This window comes from Lycium ferocissimum, chromosome 3 (assembly GCF_029784015.1).
Source record: "Lycium ferocissimum isolate CSIRO_LF1 chromosome 3, AGI_CSIRO_Lferr_CH_V1, whole genome shotgun sequence".
NCBI lineage: Eukaryota > Viridiplantae > Streptophyta > Magnoliopsida > Solanales > Solanaceae > Lycium > Lycium ferocissimum.
Window position 1 is genome coordinate 15137764 of NC_081344.1, and position 16745 is coordinate 15154508.

The following is a 16745-nucleotide window of genomic DNA, read 5'->3' on the forward strand; positions in this document are numbered from 1 at the left end:
CTGACATTCGGGGGTCCATGCAAAGTCAGTCTTTTTCTTTTGCAACGAGAAAAATTGATGACTTTTGTCCGAGGATCTGGAGATGAACCGACTTAAGGCAGCTATCCGTCCTGTCAATCTTTGTACCCCTTTGATGTCGTTTATCACGGTGATAAATTTAATTGCCTTGATCTTATCTGGGTTGATTTCGATCCCTCGATTCGATACCATGAATCTAAGAAACTTGCCTGATCCAACACCGAGGGCATATTTTTCCGGGTTCAGCTTCATGTTGTACCTCCTTAATATCTTTGAAAATTTCCTGTAAATATTTCAAATGGTCCTCTGCTCGCAGGGACTTAACGACCATCTCATCTATATAAACTTCCATTAATTTCCCTATTTGGTGTTCAAACATGCGGTTGACTAGCCGTAGGTAACTTGGCATTTTTAAGCCGAAGGGCATTACATTATAACAATACGTACCAGACCTAGTTATGAAAGAGGTTTTTTTTTATCCTCCGGGTCCATCTGGATTTGGTTGTACCCGGAGTAGGCATCGAGGAAACTTAATGTATCGTGACCCGCTGTAGCGTGTATCATGCGATCGATCTTTGGGTAAAGGAAATGAATCCTTCAGGCAAGCCTTGTTTAAATCTTTATAATCTACGCACATTCTAAACTTATTTCCCTTTTTAGGCACTACTACAACGTTAGCTAACCAATCTGGGTATTTTACCTCTCGAATGGATCCTATGTTAAGGAGCTTGGTTACCTCGTCTTTGACGAATGCATGTTTTACCTTGAGTTGCGGCCTCCGCTTTTGTTCGACGGGAGGAAAACTTGGATCCGGAGTCAACTTGTGTGTTGTCACATCCGGTGGGATACCTGTCATGTCTAAATGGGACCAGGCAAAGCAATCTGAGTTATTTTTAAGAAATTCAATAAATTTTTTCCTGAGCTCGGGGGTTAACCCCATGCCCAGGTATACCTTCTTATCCTGTGAATGAGAAAACAATATAATTTGCTCAAGTTCTTCGACTATGGATTTAGTGAACCACAAAGGTCCTCGGTACTCCGAACTTTAACTCTTCGCCCGGTGTGCCTCTGTTCCGATCTTCCAAGGACTCTGAGATTGGGATCTGTAATTCATATTTGGCACCCTCCCCTTCGTTCCGATCTGGCACCTTTGTAGTCTTAATAGATTCTTCGACCGCGAACATTTCCTTTGCGGCCTATTGTTCACCATGGACGGTTTTGATACCCTTTGGGGTCGGAAATTTCAATGCCTGATGCATAGTTGAAGGGACCGCTTTCATGAGGTGGATCCACGGTCTTCTAGCAATACCTGCTTGTATCCGTGTCTCTCTCTGTCATAAAATTTTATCTGTTGTGTAGTTCCTGTCGTGTTGATTGGTAAAGTGATCTCACCCTTCATCGTCTTGCAGGCCATGTTGAATCCGTTGAGGACTCGTATTGTTGGCACGATCTGATCTAGTAGTCCCAGCTGCTCGATGACTCTCCATCGGATGATAAGCGAACTACTGGATCGATCGGCTGCGTTTGATTCTAAATTTATTGACAGAACAGATATTGCAGTAGCGTCGTTATGAAGTGACGATGCCTACCATGTCCTCATCACTGAACAAGATGGGACCGTCAGGGTTATCATTCCGAATACGTTTTTCCCTTGTTATGAAAACTTTGGTGCGTTTTACAACCGACCCAATGGGAACGTCCGTTCCTCCCATGATCATGTGTATCACTTGTGAGGCTCTTCCGGTCTATCCTGCTTGTTGGAGTCCATGTTCTTGAAATGAGTTTTTGCTCGTTCACTTAGAAATTCTCGAAGGTGTCCCAAATTGAACAGACGGGCAACCTCCTCTCTCAGCTGCCGACAATCTTCGGTTTGATGGCCGTGAGTGTGATGGTATTTGGAAATAAGGCTTTTATCCCGCTTCTCTGGATCAGATTGGATTGGCCTTGATGCCTCGTTTCTCTGTTACAAATAATGGTCGCCGTATGGTCGCTACATCGACGCAGAAATTATACTTGGATAACCTTGGGGTTTCTCTGTTTCCCGAGGCTCTATCAACAGCATTTCTGTTCATCAGTCCACGACTACTTAGGCCTCAATCGTTTCTTCGATCATTTCTCCTATCATTCTTGCCCGACTCGTTGTTGCACCCATTTTCCCTTCGATCGAGCGGGTAAGGTTGATACCTGTCATATGATGGTCTGGAATCCCGATCTGTCGTTCTCTTCGATCGATCATTCTCTTTACCAGAATGCCATGATACTGAAGCGGCCCTCAGAATCTTATCATCTTCGACCTTGATTTTTCATTGATACCTGTTGTGTACATCAGCCCAGGCGATCGCCGGGTATTCTATCAGATTTTGCTTTAGCTCCATAGATGTGATCGAGCTTCTTGAATTGAGCCCTTGAGTGAAAGCCTGAACGGCCCAATCGTCAGTGACCGGAGGTAAGTCCATGCGTTCCATTTGAAATCGGGCCACAAACTCGCGGAGGGTCTCGTCATCTCGCTGCTTGACGTTGAACAAGTCCGATTTTTGGGTTTCGACCTTGATGGCCCCAGCATGGGCCTTGACAAAAGCATCGGCCCCGGCATGGTAAATGAATCGATCGAATGCTCGGGCAAGTTATGATACCAAATCATTGCCCACTTTGACGAGGGTTTCAGAATTTCTTCGCATGACAACGATTTCCTTTCGCCATCGGCGAGATCATTGCCCTTAATAACACACGTATATGCAGTCACATATTCGTTTGGGTCCGTTGTCCCATTATACTTCGGGATATTGGGCATGCGAAATCTCTTTAGGATTTTCATCGGCGTTGCACTCGGCGGAAATGGCATTTGAACGAATTTTTTCGAATCCGGTCCCTTCAACACGGGTGGGGCCCCCGAAATCTGATCGACCCTCGAGTTGTAGTTATCCACCTTCTTATCGTTCGTCTCTATCTTTTTTTCACCGAACTCGATTCGTTTTGTCAATTCTTCGAGCATTCTTATCAGCTCGTCGCTCTGCCCAAGATGGTTCTCATTATTCCGAGTGATGTGCCTTTCTTCCGTATCCTGGGTCTGTTCCGATTAAGCAATACCGGGTGCTTGATGTTGCTCCCAAACGCACACGCAAGTATACGTGGTCGTACAAGTAATATAGGATTTTTAAGTCCAGATATCGATCCCACAGAGACTTATAACTATTTATCAAATTAAACTAATGCTAATTATCTAAACAAGAAGTAAAATCTCAAGATATAATTATTAACTAACTAAAAATAAAATAAAATAAAATAAATAATGAACTTCAACCAAGAAAGAGCTGATTTTTATCGGAGAAGAGATAGATCTAGGGCTATGACCACTAACAATCCAGTTGAGTCTTCATATCGTTCTACCTATGGGTTACTAGTTGACGGGTTAATTATAACTTTATGATATTCTCGAGCTACTCAAAAGCACAGTAGATGCTACTATAACGCTTATATCTCTATGGTCGTCGAGGTAACAAGAACGCATTTATTTCTCCGTATTCGACTAAGTAGGGCTAAAGGGTATATCTCATCCTCGGTGAGCGAAACGATTAAATCGAACAAACTCTATTTATTCTTATTACGTGCGTGAATTCCTTTCTCAAGTCTAATTCCCACGCCACGGATAGTGTTCAATTAGTGATCAAGTAATTAAACAATTAAGCCCAAGAATAAATAAATAACCCGAGATATAAAATCAATAGATAGAAACGATAATCAAACGTCAACTTTCATGTTTGTGTCAAAGCCCTAGAACTAAAGAGTTTAGCTCCACATAGACATGGAGGAAAAATAACAAATCATCCGAATAAAAATATCAAAATAAGTGTTACAGAGAAGAGAAGATAAAACCCTGTAACTATGGCCTCCACGGCGGCTCCAAGCTCTCTCTAGATCCAAAGTTATGAACTAAGGGTTTCAAGCTATCCAAAGTTATGTAAAAATCCTGTAAAATATGTATTTATAAGGTACCAAAAGGCCTGGGCTTTTAAAAACCAAATCCAACTCGGACCAGGAAAAATTACGGGCTCGCATTACACCCGCATCGCAGGTGAAACGCGGAGCCAACAGAGAACAATTCTGCATTTTCTTTTGCTGCCACGTAGATGAATGTCTCCTTTCAATTCTTTCTTTTGCTCCTTTTCTTTCGTCTTCAACTTGGGAGACAAAGTTTGGGAGTGTCTCCCATTTTGTCTCCCTCTTCTTTTTTTCCACTTTTTATTCAATCTTGCTCCAAATCTCTTCATCGTTACATCGCTTTATGCCTACATAGTAAAAATATAATATTAAGCACAAAACAATTATAATTGATACTCAAAAGACAATTAAAAGTATTAAAATGTGAGGCAACAATGGCTAAATATATGCAATTTATGGCCGAACATCACCACCCCACACTTAAACTCTTGCTCGTCCTCGAGTAAGCACTAAAATCACTCTCAATAAATCAAGCCTAGGATCACCACCACTTTGGTTGATACCAACAATTAGGCCATATAGCAAATCAGAACATCAAATTTACACTTCCTGATCATCATGCAAAATATACAAATCAACAAACAAACAACAAACTTCTAACCTCCCAATCTCAAAGATGGACTCTAACTTATCAAATTTAAGCTCGCTCACCTACTCTGTCAAAGAAATTTAATAACATCACCTATCTATCATGAAACAAGTGCCCTCACAAGAAAAAATAGTCCGCACACTCAAATCAAGGAATGAATGTAAATTAAGGACTTAGCCTCAAAGCACAACTCTCACGCTCACAAAGAAATTCACATGCATGCACAAAGAACCATAGGCTTGCCCATTATGTACATCTCTACTAATTAAGTGTGCTCATATAGAATCAAATAGGACTTTAATGGATTGTAATGTTGGCAAGGGGACGGGTAGGAAAACTATAAAATAGTGACTTACACTTCCCTAAGCACTTTGCACTTTCAGACTCTATCACCCATTATTTTCTAATCTTCACTTTATTTTTCAGCCCTCTCTTCATCAATTATTTCACAAGTATGTCTCATCATATCAAGAACGTTTCAATCATTTTTTTTCAGCAAATTTTTTTTTTTTTTCATTCTTTCTAAGAGGGCCTTTTCATCACTTTGCAGCTATCATTGGTCACCATTTTTTCACTTGACCATCCCTTTTCTTCACATTTATCAATTATATCACAGTCTAAGCTACAGTGCTCAAGGAAGCAGGGTGCAAAAACTAGGAATTCAAACAAAAGGGTCAAGGCAAAAATATGGCTAACAAACGAAAGGCTACAGGCTCAAAGGGCTAACTAGTGGTATACTATCTGAAAAGGCTAAAATTCACAAGACATATCAAAGAAAGCCTATAATCATCTTCTAAACAAAGCAACACTTTTTATTTCGCTTCAATAACATGCAGGGCAAGTTCTAGACTACGATGCAAAATATGGAATATATGCACGAAATCCTCACCTCACATGGCACAAGTCTCAATCAAGATGGATCAATTCTATTCTAAGACAGATCTATAGGATCATGGCGAACTACAAAATAAGAATAAACTATATACAGAGTCACAACCATGAGTGTAGATGTCAAAAAGTCTGCTATTTTTCATTACTCAAGCACTCACAGGAAAATACTACTCAATCTCAGGCCCAAATATGCTAGTATCAACCAAGTCAAAAGGTCTTTTTTCTCTCTCCTTTACTACTCTTAAAAAAACTAATCCTAAAAATAAATAAAAAAATTTACCCGGTTCAAAGGCCCCCCTCGGGAAAGAACCGAGGCCATAAGAAAACCCAAGGGGTGGATGATGAATGCCACTAATGAGGGGCTTAAGAAGTTACTAAAGAAAATAAAAAATCTTTTTCGAATTTTTCCCTTTTTTTTTCGACACTAAGACTCAAAACTAATAATAATAATAAAAATAAAAAAATAAAAAAAATCCTAAGGCATATTAAATCATCATCCTCGGCCTTCCCGGGGACATATTTCCACCCCACACTTAAAATCATGCAATGCCCTCAGTGCATATAGATGGAAAAATTAAAAACTAGTAAAGCAAGAAATACTCCCTGGGGCCCTCTAGGGCCTAGCTAGCAACATGCTATCATCATTAAGGGTCAGCACGACCCCACACTTAAGCTCAAATATGCTCATCAGCTTTCAACTTTAGGTACTCAGACTTCCCTTAATCTGCAAAACAAAAACAAAACAAAACAAAACGTGACACTATAAAAATAAAAATCTATAATTATTGCACATTGGGTTGCCTCCCAATAAGCGCCTTAGTTAACGTCGTGGCGCGACGTGAATCAACTTCACCACTTTTCCCTCCATTTTGAGGATATGAATTGCACCCCTAATTTTGCATCAAATTTCCCGCTCCGCTCCTGGGGCGGTGTTGTGAAAATTAGAGAACGAAGTAATATATGTCGCATCTTGCACTTCTTGGCCCTTAAGTAAGGAATGTCATTTTGTCTCTTTGGTGTGGCAAATTTCGGGATGTAAGGCTCTTGTTCCTCATCTATACATCTTCACCGGCGTGGAGAGCTCAATTTTCATGTAGCCAACCAAACATAATGTAGAAAAATGTTTAGAATGAGGACCAACTCGCCCCAACTCTAAAACTGCATTATTTCTGACATCTTCACTTTTGTACACTTCCTCAACATAGGCATCATCAACAAGGATCTGATCGAATGGTTGGAATTCCTCTATTTGCTCCACAAGTTGGCCAGTATCCACAACAATTGGTGGTTGGGCATCAGACGCCTTAACCTTTTTATTTATTTGAGCCTGGAGGTCATAGTTATCTGAGCCAAATTGGTCTATCTCTTGTCTGAGCTTTGTTCTTTCTTCCATGAAGTATGTCATGTCACTTGTAATTTCATCAAGATAATCCCCCCATACCTCTAATCGGTGAGCTCGAACCAATAGCCAAGTATCACTCACAACATCCACTTTGTGAAAATCACTTGAGAGACTTCCACTGACCGCCACACTGGCTACAAAAGTTCCAGTCATAGAATTTAGAAGGGTCACACATCACATCCCGTATGCGCCAAATTTTGGAACAATTTCCCCATAAGTGGGGTCCTCCACAAAGTGCACAAAAATCATTAAAACATGAATACCCAACATTCGATAAATTTTCGTTCAAAGATGCCATGTCAAGAAAAATACCAAAATATTAAACAAAAAATAAAAATAAAAAATTGAATAGACAAAAAGAAAAGTCTAATCTAGATAAACAATTAATTTCTAAGTCCCCGGCAACGGCGCCAAAAACTTGTTGCTCCCAAACGCACACGCAAGTATACGTGGTCGTACAAGTAATATAGGATTTTTAAGTCCAGATATCGATCCCACAGAGACTTATAATTAACTATTTATCAAATTAAACTAATGCTAATTATCTAAACAAGAAGTAAAATCTCAAGATATAATTATTAACTAACTAAAAATTAAATAAAATAAAATAAATAATGAACTTCAACCAAGAAAGAGTGATTTTTATCGGAGAAGAGATAGATCTAGGGCTATGACCACTAACAATCCAGTTGAGTCTTCATATCGTTCTACCTATGGGTTACTAGTTGACGGGTTAATTATAACTTTATGATATTCTCTCGAGCTACTCAAAAGCCTGTAGATGCTACTATAACGCTTATATCTCTATGGTCATCAGAGGTAACAAGAACGCATTTATTTCTCCGTATTCAACTAAGTAGGGCTAAAGGGTATATCTCTATCCTCAGTAGCGAAACGATTAAATCGAACAAACTCTATTTATTCTTATTACGTGCGTGAATTCCCTTTCTCAAGTCTAATTCCCACGCCACAGATAGTGTTCAATTAGTGATCAAGTAATTAAACAATTAAGCCCAAGAATAAATAAATAACCCAAAGATATAAAATCAATAGATAGAAACGATAATCAAACGTCAACTTTCATGTTTGTGTCAAAGCCCTAGAACTAAAGAGTTTAGCTCCACATAGACATGGAGGAAAAATAACAAATCATCCGAATAAAAATATCAAAATAAGTGTTACAGAGAAGAGAAGATAAAACCCTGTAACTATGGCCTCCACGGCGGCTCCAAGCTCTCTCTAGATCCAAAGTTATGAACTAAGGGTTTCAAGCTATCCAAAGTTATGTAAAAATCCTGTAAAATATGTATTTATAAGCTACCAAAAGGCCTGGGCTTTTAAAAACCAAATCCAACTCGGACCAGGAGAAATTACGGGCTCGCATTACACCCGCATCTCGGGTGAAACGCGGAGCCAACAGAGAACAATTCTGCATTTTCTTTTGCTGCCACGTAGATGAATGTCTCCTTTCAATTCTTTCTTTTGCTCCTTTTCTTTCGTCTTCAACTTGGGAGACAAAGTTTAGGGAGTGTCTCCCATTTTGTCTCCCCTTCTTTTTTTTCCACTTTTTATTCAATCTTGCTCCAAATCTCTTCATCGTTACATCGCTTTATGCCTACATAGTAAAAATATAATATTAAGCACAAAACAATTATAATTGATACTCAAAAGACAATTAAAAGTATTAAAATGTGAGACAACAATGGATAAATATATGCAATTTATGGCCGAACATCACCTGACTTCGGTTCTGCAATTGCGCTATGATCTCTTGTTGGGCCTGTAATTGGGCCATAGCCATGTCTAACTGGTTTTGGAGCTGTTGCAGCATGGCTCCGTTATTCTCGCCGGCCGGTACATTGCCCACCGATGATCCGGCTTGAACAGGATTAACAGGGGGCGCGTTGTTAGGTACGCCCCCGTCGTTATGCTCGTGATGGCTTGGCTCGACTTGAAAGTTGATAGAATGGGAATCCGACATGTCTGGTAGACCTGAAATCAAACCTTAAAGAACAAATGTAAAATATCGAGCGTAACCAGAATTTTGTATTGAACTGCCACTACTATCTCTGGCCCCACGGTGGGCGCCAAACTTTTTAACCTTAAAATGGAGAACAATTAAATTTATGCGTGATACCAAAGATATGTGGCTTAATTCAATTCGAGATGAGATTACAAGATAAACGAATAAGTAAATAAAAGGTGCAGATCTGACCAAATATTAATGATAACTGGCCTCGAGTATCGGAACCGAGGTCGAACCCTTTTGACCGGGTGTTTACACAATGAGTAATGAAGACAACCTTAGAAAATATGAATGAACTCAGATGATTCTATTGCTTTAGTACATGAATTCTCTCTTTCTTTCTGTCGCGGAACCCCCTCCAATGAATGGGGGCCTCCTCTTTATATAATAGAGGAGTCCTAACCCTAGTACAATTCTAAGTAAGGAAAAGAAATCTGGTGACAGCTGTTGCCGAGATTGATGCCGAAATATCCGGCTGAGGACGGATATTCCGGTCTTCTCCTCATGGTGATTAACCGCCTCTGTTTTAACGCCTCGTTCCGGATCGAGCTTGGAGCCTTATCCTCGATAAGCCGGTCGTATCCTGCCCGAACATAACCACGACAACGGGAAACCGAGCATGTCCATATCCTCGGTTTTACCCGTATACCGTGTGAATACCTAGTTAGTACGAAAACAACAAAAATATTATCGTCCAAAGTCTTTCTTTTGGATAAGCCAGATTATACTACTCACAATATTGAGAGCATTTAAAAAGAGTGAATTTGCGAGTAAAAGGTGTGGCGATTTTCTAAAAGCTAAAACGTGACAGAAGAACCGGACAGAAAACCTGTTCCTTCCCAGTGTGTCACGTCTCTTATTTCCAATCTTAGTTCTTTGAAATAAGATTGTTCTTGAGTTGTGCCTATTTCTGCTTATTCTATAGAAGCTTGCTTACGTATATTTTTTGCTAAGAGTTTTTCAGCTTCAAGCTAGAGTTAGCTTAAGGGTTGCTACAATCGTGTGATCGTAGCCGTTGAAGGAGATAGAGTAGTCTCATAGGTTACAAGAGTTTGTAGTCTAAATTTGGCTCTTTGTGTTGTGAAGTTGGAGTTAAATCTCACTAGGGACTGTAAGTCAATGATTCTTTACATCTTTTGAGTCAGATTTAATTCCACGTAAAAATGTTGTTTTCTTACTTATTCCGTATGTTTAATTCTGAAAACAGTAGCGTAAGAACCACAACCAGGTCCAATTTTCAAAAGAACTAGGTACTTCTCAAGTTGTCCAGTGTGCAAAAAGTTAAGCAATTCTTAGCTAGTAACGAAAATTTGGTATGTGACCCAATTTACCCCTTTTAAATTAGCGGTGTCTCAACTAACATGTAGTTTCACTTAACTTTCCTTGTCCAGAGACTCCTCCTATTTAGTATTTACTACAGTTAATTATTATGCACCACGAATGTGAGGAGAAGGGAGAGGCTTTACTTGCAAGTTGAGACTAATCTATATATAATATAAAGCTAGGCATAGACAAGGTGATGTGGCACCTCTCTATGACCATCATTCCTATTTATCTTTTTTCTCCTTTTTTTTGCCTTTTTCCTATTTTTTTCTGATTTATGTGCTATGTAAAAAGACTTAAATTCACTCATTAAACTCTCTCTTTATTATGTTAAATATGCTTAAGTTTTTACTCCAAAGATGAATGTAACGTTTTGTTTATCTTTATCAGACTCTTGGCTTTTACTCCACTGATTTTTCTTGCTTTTCATATGCCCATATTCCTTCCCCATTAAATTTCTATACCCACGTTATTTTCTCGTTGAATCTCATCAGTGTGACGTAAGTAAATTGCAATAGCTTAACAGCCACAAAACCAATATATAATAGTATTCCAAACACACATCCCTGCCACTTCGAAACAAAGAATTCATCTTTAACAGCAAAGCTAAGATTGATAGTGAGTCTCACCCTTCATTTTATCTTTCTCTCTCTTTCTGTTAATACACAAATACAAATCTTTTGACTGAATGTTTATTATTCTTCAATTTTAAAAGGAATTATAGAGTTGTGATTTAAGAGGAATAATTGGTAATGGCTGCTGATACATGTATATATTTGCTTATCATTTTGTTAAGGAACCAGAAGGTATTTTTTTATTTTATATTGTCTTCAATTGTTATTTCAACGTCTTCCGTATCACACAAGTTGCAGTTTTTCTATAGAGGTTCTTCATATCACCAGTTACAATTTTTTTCAGAGAACTAGACAACACCTCTTCAACGAAATATAGTCCAAGAGAAGGAGTACATGCACCTAAATCTAGGTACATGGAAATCTACAAAAGAAATGAAGAAAAGGAAAAATGAAGTATTAGAAATCAGGAAATTGCAACCACACTTTTATTTTGTTTTCCTTTTTAGTTTTTATTTAACAAGAAATGAAAAAAATAAAACATAAGTATCAACAATTCATGCTATGAAATAAAATATTAAGAAAAATGCCTTGGAAGAAGAAGAAAAAAGAAGTAGGTTACGTCTTAGGTTTACAATATCCCTGGATTTCATTACCATTTGTTTTCTTTCTATTACTTTTTTTTTTCTATTATTTCTATACACTTACTTAGATAGATCGGTTTTTTTAACATGCAATATTTTAAGCATCTGTTTTCTATCAAAGAAATAGGATGTCCAAAAAATCATGAAAAGTTATTTGATTTGTAAAACTCATTTTCTTTTATAAAAATTATGTGTGATTTTAATATTCAGTCACATAGTCTTTTCTCACTACCGCACGAAGTGCAGACAAGTACACTAGTTATGAATAGACAAACATTAAATTGATATGATTTACAGTAATAATGAACTGCAATATTTAAATAATGATCAACAAACCGTACGGAAGGGTCTATATATTACTCCCTCCGTTCCATATTATTTGTCCTTTTTTTTTCTCTGCACGTCTTTTAAGAAATCATAAATAAAAGTGTACTTTTGAACATTACCCTTATCTCTCTCCAATAAACCGTACTTTAATCAATATTGATTACTTTAAAAAACAATTAATGCTAAGATTAAAATAGGAAAACTTTAATTAATTCTATTTTGATTTTGTAAATGAATAAGTATTTTGAAACACATATTTTTAGTAATGTAGACAACTATATGGGACGGAGAGGATAATAAAAAATTACAGATGTCACAAGGTCTGAGTCATTTACACAAAACTAACACTCACTCACTGACAACACGGAAAGAGTGAATCCCAAAAATAAAATTCCTAGTCCGGCATTTTTCTCTAGACAACCAGATCATAAGTATTACTACTTATGTAGTACTATTCTTTACTGCCAGTATGATATTTGTGTCTCGTGAAGGATAAAAGGAACAAAATCTACAATAACTCCCACACACATAGGTGTAGATAATAAAGGCGGAGCTAAGATTTGAACTTTAGGGTTCTAGATTGTATGATAGCAACCTCAAGTGGTAGCTAGTAATTGGGTTCTAAATTTATTTTTTCTACAAATTAAATGAACTTCTTAATGCAAATACATGATTTGAGCCAAAACTACCGAGTTCGGTCGAACACTTCTCCTGAAGAGCACCTCTACTACTGGTCGCTCAGTGCAGGAGCAAATAGATTTGACCCAAATCGTATATTTGTTTGAAAATCCATTTAGTAATATAAATAGATTGTTTCAAATTCTAGATATGCGCCTCTAACTGAATTTGTATCGGTCCACATTATCCAAGCTATAACTTAGTCTTAGAATGACAAGATTGCTCGGCGACAGATGCCGTGCGGATATCCAAGGTCAGATCACATTTGGAGGAAACTTTCACCTTGACTTTGAACAACACATTTAGTTTTACTTTGCCCTTCAGTTTCACGTAAACAATGAACTTCATCATCCCCTTTTCGACTACGTCCGAATACAAATTGGGACTCAATGACAACCCGTCTGCCAAAAATACCATTGTAAAGTTCAAAGTTGATGTGGTTCGTGAGCCAACTTTCCCAGCTGGGACGTGTACGTCTCCCACTCGTTCGCCCCCGTACTCAATATAAGGGTTGATGTCTTCGTATTCGAAACTGACCCTGTTGGCAAAACACGGACCTAGAGTGTGTTAGGTATGAGCTTATTATTTTCGTATCATATGTAGTATAACATGAGCTTAAGTTCTATATGTTGACCACGTAAAAATATTGACACAATCATATCATAATAGGTAATTACAAGTGAATCTTGATAAACATTAATTGGTAAATTAGTGAAAATGGTTAGTAACATGCTATCATACATAGGTTAAAATCCATTGATAGTCTTAAAAAATCTACTACATTATTAGTGTAAATCCATATATTATATATGTGGGAATTTTGCACTTTTAGTCCTTGAAAAATCGATAGATTGTGCTTAATTTCTTGTGATATCTAGTTAAGCAAATTTAATGTTCAATTAGTTGAAATGTGCAATTTTAATCCTTATGTGTGTGAATTACATAAATTTAAAAAATTATTAATTTGAATTGTTACTCCATATTTCAAGGATAATTAGTTTGAAAAATAACCTAACTAAATTTCTTATGTAAAAGAACAAAAAATATGCATTTTCATTAACTCAAGGTTAAATATATTTCGTGAAATATCACAAGGACTAATGTAAGAATTTATCCATAGTAAGAGTTAAAAAAAATGAAGTTGCTCATATGTGTGTGAGAAAGGAAACAAGTCAACAACTAAATAGTGGTATCAATATTAGTAAAAGTTTAGTAGGGGAAAAAATATGAAATTGAATCCAAATTTAAACCAGGAATCCAGCATTACCTGTTGGAATTCTTAATGGAGAGGCTTCCAGCTATAGTGATGTTGAGGAAAACCTTGAGCCTGGCCGCGTCAACAGACACAGCCAGGTCCTGGAGAGTGGTGGAAACGAGGGTGATGGTCGGGCGCTTGGGCCTAAAAACCGTGAAATTCAAGATAGTATATGTTATAGTGAGAACCATATAGGTGCATAGAACCAGCATGCATATTTTCCTTTTTCTCTTGTGCCTTTTTGCATACTTACAATCTGCAACATTATATCTGCTCTCTGGACTTGGTGATTCCACTTCCATATGTAAAATTCTGCTCTCCTGCTCTCTCATTTTGAATATGCATGTATGGATGATGTTGACCGATCGGGCTATGTATGTTTAACTTGAGGCTCTAGAATAGTAGCCCATAGTCTAGCTGCTAATTAATTAATTATTCAGAGCTAAGATCAACGCGTAAAAATTAATGCTTTTTGCTTTTGTTAATGCTAGCTCCTTTCATCCTCAAAACTTTTCTTGAACTTGCATTTTTGTCTCAATATCCTTTCTAGAAGGGAAAAGGACATTGTGTGTCCACTCAGCCAAACTAATCCCATATTTAACCACTATTTGGGCTTAATTCCACTAGGTGTCCGTTCGGCCCAAAATAATGCCAAAAAATGGCCGGTCGGCCCAAAATAATGCCAAGGCTGGCCGGCCCAACAGCCCAGGCGCTTAAAAAAAAAAAAAGACTTTTTGTGGCGACTAAGTCGCCACAAAAACGTCGCCACTAAAGGGCTGCTACAGCATATATACATATGTTGGAATTATATATACAAAAACTATACATTTTATATACATATGTTGTAATTAATCTTACATTTATTATACATAAATTATACGTTAATTATACATTTATTATACACATATTATACAATAATAATATGATATTTATTTTTAACATATACAATAGTGATACATATTATACATCACAATGATACGGTTTCTATGATACATTTTTTATACGTATGACACACTTTCTATACAAGTGATATAATTTATATACACATCGGAATTATATATACACTTTCTGTACAAAAATGATACATATTATATACAAAAATGATATAATTTTCTATTCTATAATACACATTATATACACAAATGATACATATTATATACAAAATGATACATACCTTAGTGATTCATATTTTACACAGTTTCTATACATTATAGATAGGTACTGATACATATTTTTATACACAAACGATACATATTATATACAAAAATCGTCTCAGAGTTTTTTGGGATATTTCTTATTAAATATACACATATTATACATGTTTTGGGATATTTAACCTTTAGTGGCGACTTTTTTAATTGCCACTAAAAAGCTTAATTTTTCTGTGACCCTTTAGTGGCGACTTTTAGTCGCCACTAAAGTCTGACTTTTTTTTCTTTTTCTTTTTTTTTAAAAAAAAGTGATGAGGCTGTTGGACCACCCAACCTTTAGTGGCGACTTTTTAAGTCTTTTGTGGCGACTAACAAAAGGCTTTCTACAGATTTTGGCTACCGAATGGGAATAGTTTATGGGCTATTTTTTGGGTTTGAGAATAGATGGGCCAGCGCATGGGCTTATTTATGGCCCAGTGGCCATTTGTGTCCTTTCCCCTTTCTAGAATGTGTCACATTGCATTTGCAATTTTTGCATTGTCCTTATGACAAAGATAAGATAGAAGAACTTTTAGAGGTGTTTTGTATAGAGGAAAAGCATTGTTCTTAGAAATATCTTTCTTGATGAAATTTGCTTTCATTGTTTGGGTACTTTGAATTGTTGAAAATTATTTTCCGTTGGTAAAATATTTTTAACCAAAAGGAAAATTTGACTTTTGCACATACGACCAAAAGTTATTTTCTTGTACGAATATCTTATGTATCAAGTTGCATATAAAATGCTCCTCATGATATTTTGGGTTTGATATGATATTCTTATAACCTCTTTACACGTTTAGTCAATCAAATTGAACAAAATGATATTAATAGAGAGACTGGGTGTTAATTTATTGTTATATGCAGGGAGAACCTATGTTATATGCAGGGAGAACCTACCTTCTACTCCATCTAGTTGGCCTACTAGCTAGTTTTTGTAAGGTGTAACTCTATGCCCTAGAGGATTAGGTAAAGGTCGCTCCTTTTATTTGGCTGGTTAATTAGGAGTGATATTCCTGAATAGTTGTTCTGATTTTAGATATTGACATAATATTTATGTGACTAAAGCCTTAAACTATTGAATTGGGTGCAAAAATACCCTTCATCCACCTTTGTGGCCTAAAATACCCTTGACGTTAATCTTTGGGGCCTAAAATACCCCTGACATTAACCTTTGAGGCTTCATTTTTAACGGACCCATTTCATTTATTACGTGGCACTCTTTGATTGGTTGACAATTTAATTAACTTAAACTAATTAATCCCCCCATTTAACCAGATCCAACAGATAAAACCCGACCCGCCCCAATTAAATCCCCATTCCATCGTATCAAAAAAAACATAGAACCCAGGTCATTACAAACCATATCAAAAAAATCCACGAACCCATTTCATTACAAATTGTGAACTCAAAGAGAACAAACCATAATTTCTACTCAAATTTTGACATGTTAAGCTCAGTAATATCCACATTCATAACGTTTACTAAAACCTTACTTCATATGGTACACGGGTATGGTAATTGGTTTCACATTATCACAACTCATCATAAGCACTAACAGAAGATGAAGATAAAAGTCATGGAACTAGAAATTCACATAATTTTGGGTGAAGTGGTATCATCAGCAAAAATATATATATCAAAGTCACATAAATAACAAGGCCGATTAAGAATACAACTGATATGCAGAGTGAAATGCTGAAAATCATAAATAATTTAGATAAAAAATGAACCATCATAATTGAAGCACCTAGGGGTGGGCACAGTTTGGGCCAACCCGAAATCCGAACTTTTAAATATTTGGTTTGGATATTTGGATTATGGATTGGACTTC

General features: G+C 36.9%; 1 protein-coding gene across 1 annotated transcript; it reads right to left on the reverse strand.

The window, feature by feature from the left end:
• Positions 1-12260: 12260 nt before the first annotated feature.
• Positions 12261-14057, reverse strand: LOC132050977 (uncharacterized). Its single transcript, XM_059442294.1, has 2 exons — positions 13737-14057; positions 12261-13007 (listed from the first exon to the last, which is right to left on the reverse strand). Exons 1-2 carry the CDS (start codon positions 14054-14056, stop codon positions 12662-12664), a joined length of 666 nt encoding a protein of 221 aa, XP_059298277.1. The 5' UTR covers position 14057; the 3' UTR covers positions 12261-12661.
• Positions 14058-16745: the final 2688 nt, after the last annotated feature.

Bases quoted from the DNA above. Each gene is read 5' to 3' on its own strand.
- LOC132050977 (XM_059442294.1), bottom strand. From the start codon at position 14,056: ATGAGAGAGCAGGAGAGCAGAATTTTACATATGGAAGTGGAATCACCA. The intron at 13,008-13,736 runs GTAATGCTGGAT...TTTTGCCAACAG, and splicing joins TCCATTAAGAATTCCAACAG to GGTCAGTTTCGAATACGAAG.